The sequence below is a fragment of the Ictidomys tridecemlineatus genome, chromosome 1 (assembly GCF_052094955.1).
Source record: "Ictidomys tridecemlineatus isolate mIctTri1 chromosome 1, mIctTri1.hap1, whole genome shotgun sequence".
NCBI lineage: Eukaryota > Metazoa > Chordata > Mammalia > Rodentia > Sciuridae > Ictidomys > Ictidomys tridecemlineatus.
In genome coordinates, this window is record NC_135477.1 from 155,103,314 (window position 1) to 155,111,665 (window position 8,352).

Sequence of the window (8,352 nt, forward strand, 5' to 3'; positions counted from 1 at the left end):
CTCATGGAAGTTAACTCTCATATAAAGGTATACATCATACTGTGCCATGTGCATTGATTGTATACAAAGTTAGACTCAGTAAGGTAATTATGTTCTAAGGTTTTTAATAATGATTATAGTCTCTCTGAATGAAAAAGAAGAGTGCAGCACTTACGACTTTAAAGGCAATTATTTCAGTTCATAGCTGACTCTCCTTGCACTGTGGATTTCCTTAGTGTCCATGATCATGTTTTCTGAAACTTTTTCAGGCAAAGGAAAGGTACCAAATAAATGTTTGTATTATGTAACACCACCTCTGAATACATGAGCACCACACATCAGTCACTTCCCATACAATGTGCCATTAATCATACTCAAACAGTGGTGCTAGATAGGACACATAAATAGTGTCTTACTGATGGGGAGACTGAAGCTCAAGTATATCAGGAAACTTTTTGACAGTCATACAGCTCACAATGGCAGAGCTATTTCCTTGTATTACATAATGATTCTGTAAGTGAATGATGAAAATTTTGAATATTTACTTTTTTATTCCTGGTGAACACGTACTTTGTTATTCTACAGTGTGTAAAAAAGTATCATTTGCTCAATATAAAATTTCAAGGGAGTAAATTCATTTTACGACTATTAGAAATAAAAACAGGATATATTAACAAGAAATATTAATACATTATGAAATAAAAGCATCAAACTTCAAATCAAAGAAAAAATATTTACTTGCATCAATGATACACATATTCTCTCTTTATATAAGCATTATATGAGGAATCCAGAGAAGGAAGATTTGAGGTATGGCAAACATGGTGGCTTCAAGTGAAACATGAAATCTGGTCCATTTTGAGTTCAAAGTAAGAAAAGTGACAGGAATCCCAGGCTGCAGAGATACATAAGTCAAGAGAGAACATATATTCTGAAGACACTGCACAGAGAAGTGTGTTAGGCAGAGTATGGGGAATAGTGAGAGATGAGAACTGCAAGGTAGATCTTGGAGGGCCAGTCAGTTGATTATAATTATGACATTGGGGCCTAGAGGTCTCCAAGGCCACAAACCTGGTGAGCAACACTCTCTCTGCTGTTCTTAAGAGTCTTTGGCAGTGCCCCCAGGGAAGAACTGTGTTCTTAGCTGTAGGGCCAGGAGATAGTTTAATACTACACAAGCTCCTTCCCAGTGTCAGTTGGTTGGGGCGATCAACTGGGGTTCAGTGAGAAGATGCTCCCACCTCCTATATTTGGAGTCTCACCAATCTCTTCTACTGAAGGAAGGAACCATAAGAAAGCAGGACTTCTCATCACAGATGAAATCAGGACCAAAGAGGAAAGAGTTTTTTTTTTCAAACATCACTAGAGGCCACCAATCTGCAATGGGTTTCACATATCCTTTGAAACCAGTTGAGTTGAGAGTTGTAAATACAGTAATTTTCATTTCTTGAACTTCAAGTGAGTGATGACTGAGTGGATAACTCAGCTTCCAGGTAAAATCTAGAAGACAAGAAATATTCTCTAAAGCAATTATCAAATATCTGTGTTCAGATAGTAAACTATATATTATGGTTTTAAAATTTGGGTATAAAATTGGTAGACTAGACAGAAGGATGTAGTACCACAGGTGATTAGAAAAAATTAAAAATAATTTCTGATCAGGAATTTTATTATTTATAGAGGTGATACATTGACACACAAATGGACACACATTTGGGCACAAACACACAGAGAATTGAACACAAGTAATCACTGACGGTTGAATTGCAGAAAACCACATATGCAAATGTAAAATGCATTCTGTGCACAAAAAATATCAGGAGTAAGAAATATTTTTTTTAAAAAAATTAGATTAGTAATTTAAAGAAAATCATCCTACCTATTTTATATTTGATGCAAGAACATTGTTATACCATCCTCATGGGTCAAATTTCAGTGTTTGAACAGGAAGCATTCATGTTACAAGGATATCAATTCCTTTCTAGGCAACCTAATTTTAGACTGAACTTTTTTCAAGTTCTCTCTTTATTGAGTCACAACTGTCCTATTATAAATGTCAGCACTTGTTCTGAGTTTGTCTTTTGAGAAAAACAAAGGAAATCTACCACATTTTCATATGACAGATCTTTAAACATGTATATAAACCAAACTGTGTGTCTTTAAGCAATTTCTTTTCTAATCTGAAAGCTGTCAGGAACACTTGTTTCTCATGCAAAATGTTTAAAATTTCTTATTAGTTTTTTTATTCTTTTAATCTATTTTTTCAAGGTCATAATGTATGTCTATGGCCAAGAACTTTAATAATGCCCCATGTTCTATCTGTAAGTGCAGACTGTGGGTTACTAACACTGTTTTTTTTTTTAATGTGAAGTTGTAGTAGTATAATATGTGAACACCCAGCAATGTCTGGGATGAAAGTGTGAGTTATTATCAACCATCTGTACCAGCCTAACATCATTTCTTTCTTTTACTGGGATGAAAAACTTAGGCAATATGAAAGGAAGTAGATATTTTCAAGCTGTAACCTTTGGTAGAGGAATATGGAGGCCAGTAAAACTTGTATGTCATGATTCTATTCCTCAACTCCAAGTGAAAAGATGAATTTACAAGAAGCCAAAGAGTGGAAAATATTTCAATGTATCATAACTCATTATAATGAACTGATGTGTTTTTAATTTTTTTCCAAGATTAATCTAGACTCTTCTCAATTCTTGGAGACAGATGGCAGCTGGTCATGAGGTGGACTTCCAAGGATTAATGTTAAATTGACCACATTCTCTGAGCAGAAAGAAATAAATGAGCACCTGTGTTCAAACTTGAGCTTTCATCCTGGGTAAACCTTGATCCTAATCTAATATAAAAGTCTACCTAATTAAGAAGGAGGGCAAAAGAGAACAATATAGAATACAACTGTTATATCCATCCTTCAACTCTCCAGAAAGAGTTGTTTGCTATCTGTAGCACAGTCCTCTTTGCATAATTTTTATTTAGGATTTTTTTTAACATTCATTGAATTCTTTAAACATGTCCTTTTCTATGAATTGTGTCAGAAAATGTATTGGATATAAAAACATTCAACATTTGAATTTTTATCTTTAGTTGTATGTGAACAAATTATCTTTATTTTATTAATTTCATTTTATGTGCTGCTGGAATCCAACCAAGGGTCTCACATGTGCTATGCAAGCACTCTACAACTGAGAGACAACCCAAGTCCCACATTCTACATTTTAAAAGCTTGGTTCCACATGACTGCAGTAGATCCTCAGTGCAGTGAGGGAGGCGATGCATCCTTGACATTTTCACACAAGAAATCTCAGACACAAGACCTTTGCTATAGTCATAGAACAAACAAGCAGCAAAACTAGAGTTCAAATCAAGTTCTTATCACTCCTAATCCAGTGCTATCTTCCTTCGAGAAGAGCTAGGAAAAGAAGACAGGACAAAAATGCATACAATAGCAAAACAGTGTTAGGCAATATTGTGACATAAAAACTTGTTTTCAACAAGAGCATTGAATTGTCTTCTGTTATTTGTGCAGGTAAAAGGCTATGGGAACTTTCAATACCAGTTTGGGAGAGGGATTAATTTTGGTGGGCTTCTCAGATTGGCCTCACCTGGAGCTCCCCTTTTTTACTTTCATTTCAGTATTCTATTCTCTGACTCTCTTTAGCAACCTCACCATTATTACACTTTCACAACTGGTCCCTCGGCTGCACACCCCCATGTACTTCTTCCTCTGCCACCTCTCCTTCCTGGACCTCTGCTATACCACCAGCACTGTGCCCCAGCTGCTGATCAATCTTTCTGGACTTGACAGGACCATCAGTTATGGAGGGTGTGTGGCCCAGTTCTTCATTGCCCTCACTTTGGGTGGAACTGAGTGGGTGCTCCTGGTGGTGATGGCCTTTGACCGCTATGCTGCTGTGTGTCATCCACTCCACTACACAACCATCATGCACCCCCTGCTCTGCCAGTCACTGGCTATCACCTCCTGGGTGGGAGGACTCCTGAATGCTCTTATTCAGACAGGCCTTGTGGCATACCTGCCACTCTGTGGCCTTCACTCCCTGAACCACTTCTTTTGTGAGATGCCTGTGTTACTGAAGTTGGCTTGTGAGGATACAAGAGGAACAGAGGCCAATCTGTTTGTGGCTGGAGCCATAATCTTGGTTGTTCCTGTGGCACTAATTCTAGGATTCTATGCACACATTGCTCAGGCAGTGCTGAAGATCAAGTCAATGACTGGGCACAGAAAAGTTTTGGGGACATGTGGCTCCCATCTTCTGGTGGTTTGTCTGTTTTATGGCTCAGCCATGTACACATATCTCCAACCCATGGGCAGTTATTCTGAGAGTGAAGGAAAGTTTGTTGCCCTTTTTTATACTGTCATTAGTCCCATGCTTAATCCTCTGATCTATACCCTAAAGAACAAGGATGTTAAGAGGGCTCTGTGGAATGTACTATGGAGAGATAGCATTTCCAGGTAGGAGGGGTAATGAGGCCAAAGAACATTTTCTGTGATAACTTTTATTCGCTGAAACACTTTCTGTTATTTAGAGTTAGCTGGTCACTAGAAAACAGTATTGGTGGGACTCAGTATTTTAGCTCTTTCCTTTATGGAATGTTGCAAGTGGGAATCTCATGAGTTGCTTTGTAGCTCGTATCTACCATTGTTGTTCAGGAGGGAGTCACTGCTGATCTGTATCACAACATCTCACAAAAATAACCCTGAGAAATGGATGTGTTCTGGCCAGATGTAGAGATTAGAGTAGGAGAAGGATTCTACACATATCTGAGAGTGAGGGGAAAATTAATTGTGAAAAATGCCTTTTCCAAAGTCAATAAATCCCAATGTGGAATTATGTAGATGGCACTGACCTTAAATGTGGAGGACTTGAGTTCACCACTTCATTTCTAATAAGTGGCCCCTGGTCACTTCCTCAAATACCTTAGTACCTGTTCTAAGTTCTCCTACAGTGATTAATCTTCTAGGATTCTAGTGGTTAGCATATATATGAGTGTCATTTATCTGAATGAAGAAAACCTCAAATTCATTAGGATGGCATTGAGTAAAAGAGGCACCCAAATCTAGTCAGCTGAACCTAGTCTTAGTCCATGCAACTTGGAGTCATGGAGGGATATTTTCATGCAAGAGAGAGGAGGATAAAAAAGAAATGAGCACCAAAACCACCAGCAATGTGTTCCAGGCTATAAAATATAAAAATTATTCATTCTATACAACTGCACATCTGTGCCTATTAACTATCTTCTCTCTAGTCCAAAGAGATTTTTTGTCCAAACTTAAATGATAAAACAAATAAATTTATAGTAAATTCACATATGTGAGCACCATGTAATGGCACACAAATATTTCATTAGTAAAGTGAAAAATCAGACTAGAAATTAAAATACATTTGCATTGTATATAACAAACATCCTACAAATCTTTTAGAAAAAATAAAATAGTCCAATAGAATGCAAAAGTATATGAGCATATAATTCATGAAGAAAATGAGATGAATAATAAAAAAGGAATTCAGAAAATAAAAGCTAAAAATATTAAAAATTTTTAAAAATGAGATGAACACTAATCCATGTAAAAAGATGTTGAGTCCAACTCATAATGAATTAAATGCAAATTATAGTAATAATGAGATACAAGTTTATGCCCATAACATACATTTAAAAGTATCTTCCAATAAAGTTAGCAATGAGGAGAAGAAAAGTTGGAAGATCAGTGCTAGGCTGCAATCCCTGAACCCTCCATAGCCCTGAATGAAAGCAGGGAAAGAGCAAATGACCAGGGGGTGATGATAGTGTAAATATTCTAAAACTTAATATTGAACAGCTTGACACTTGGAGGGACTGATGTTTGGTTACTGGAGCAGAAAATAAGTCAACATTCCTTGATTCATAACCCTGACCAGGGCGGAGTTTTGGGAAAGGGAGAAGAAAACACATGTGCTTACTTCCTTAACAACAGCTGGAAAGAAAAGCAGGCTGAATTAAAATGTGACATAAATAACAAAGACAGTGAAAGAGATCAAGTAGCTTAGAACAAACTGTGGACTGAAAGCCATGCCAGGCCTGGCAGCCATTTTATAGAATTCATAGCTAGCCAACCTCCCTAAAAGAAATTAAATCAACACAGCGCCACTCCACCTTCAGACAGCAACAAATAAACCTAGAGGGAATACCTCTGAAATGGGTTAATCTGTCTAGAAGTTACCTGGGGAGGAATCACTGCTAACTGAAAGTTACTGAAACCCCCTTTCCCTCACCATGGACAAGAGGAGTGCAGTGGAGCTGACCAAGAGCTAATTGCTCTCAGAGCTGCTAACTCTGACCCAGCACTCAACACAGCCTCTGTGGGAGCTCAGACAAAGATGGGCCAACTGACACCCCACCCCATCATGGTGATGAGTAAATCCCAGTGGGCTGTACCCACCAGAACTGAGGCTTCTGTAGTACAGGGAGGCCAGAGACATCTTGTACCTGCAGGCCTTATGGTTGCAGAAGTGTTCAAGGTGCTTGAATAGCACAGTATCAAGGATATCCAAGAAGAAGGAAGCAGCACAGCAATTCAAAACTGTGAACAGTAAGAGACCGGGGCATACTGACTCTTTTTCCCATTCATCAGAGGGGAACAGAGCTCACTCTTCATACTCACAATCATTAAGAGCTCTCTTGGGCCAAGTGTCTCTCTATCCCAGTCAGAGGGTCAGTACCCCAGAAATCTAGATCAGCCTAGGTATAGGGTCAGTACCACAGATGACCCATGGGCCCCATGGTTTCAGGCAATCACCAGGTGCTTGGTTGCACCACTCCAGGGAAGACCCAGCAGAGGGGAGCCTGCACTGGTGATTAACAACCACGGGCAATTGGAACTCAGACACAGGAAGGCCAAATGACTCTATAGTACAAGTCACAGGGATGGTATCCCAGCAATTTACAACAGTCAGGAGAGAAGCTTCTGCACCACATAACACCCACAGAAACACACCATCATAGGTTCCACACTTTCAGACAGTTACAAAGCTCTATGCCATTTTAAAGAAGGCCCTTAGGAGGAACTGAGTGTCCAGTGGCCATAAGCATTGTGACAACCCTGAACCCCTATCCTGTGCTCCTGAACCCAGTAGAAATAACCAACAGACAACAAAACAACCCTGCAGGCATGCAGCCTCAGGTCCATGGACTGATGAAAAACATCTGGGTGTTTGGAAATCAATAGCAACCAACATTTGCTGTGCTCAACACCTCTAGGAGGAACAAAACATGAAGAGTGATAGGCATCTTCCAAATGTCCCAAATCTTGAAGAAGGAAGACGCAAAGTATTTTCTCCCCATTGGCATAAATTATTATGAATGGGTATATTGCCAACTTGGATTTATATACATCCAGACACACATGTATGTATACATATATATGTATATGTATGTGTGTGTGTGTGTGTGTGTGTGTGTGTGTGTGTGTATATATATATATATATATATATATATATATATATACATATATATATCACTCTGCATTTTGATTTCATAGTTGAACTTTCAACCCATTTAATTGCATTAGGTCCAAGCTTTCAGAACATTAACTGGAATCATTCTGTGTTTTTCAAGCCCAGATTTACACTTGCTCTTCTTAGTCCTTCTTTGTCCTCTTACCTTACCTGCAACTGTCTCAAATCCCAATTTTTCTCTCCTCCACTTTTCTCCCCCTATATAACATAGTAGTATCTTTACTAGATTTAATAATCAATTTATCAAACTATTCTTGAACACTCCTATGAACACTCCTACAATCTTAGAGACTGTAGAGAGCATTTTCAAGTTTTTGTTTTCCTTAAGATTGATAAATATGTGGCTTTTCTCTGTTCAGTATCTTCTCTCAATGTGATAATACTTTAGTGTCTTCTCTCAAAGTGGTGCTGATACTGAAAACAGCAGAAATCACAAGTTAAGTGAAAGTATGAACATCTGGATGTTCACCCAGCCTGGGGCACTTACGGGATAGGAGCTCTAAATCGTCTATTGCATAAAAGTGGAGATTATATTCATCCTGGCAGATGGGTGTAAATTAGCAGTACAAAAAAGAAAAGGAACAAACAACCCCAAACAGTAAATACTTCAACAAATGATCACATTGATATTGCAATAGAGAAAATGCTTGAGAAATTATTTAGAAAGTTTACAGTTAAAATTTTCAGTGAGCTAAAAGAAGAACTAAAGCATGAATTTTGAAAATACAGAGTAGAACATCCTGTGTGTGTGTGTGTGTATGTGTGTGTGTGTGCGCATGCATCCACATGTGCACACATTTTTGTAGACAACAAAGATTTATTTTTCACAGTTTTGGAAGTTCAGGTT

General features: G+C 38.2%; 1 protein-coding gene across 1 annotated transcript; it reads left to right on the top strand.

Moving 5' to 3' along the window:
* The first annotated feature begins 3,530 nt into the window (after positions 1-3,530).
* Positions 3,531-4,469, top strand: LOC101959209 (olfactory receptor 2Y1B). The gene has a single exon (XM_013365484.2). The coding sequence runs from the start codon at positions 3,531-3,533 to the stop codon at positions 4,467-4,469; it is 939 nt and encodes a 312-aa protein (XP_013220938.2).
* The last annotated feature ends 3,883 nt before the right edge of the window (positions 4,470-8,352 follow it).

Bases quoted from the DNA above. Each gene is read 5' to 3' on its own strand.
- LOC101959209 (XM_013365484.2), top strand. From the start codon at position 3,531: ATGGGAACTTTCAATACCAGTTTGGGAGAGGGATTAATTTTGGTGGGC.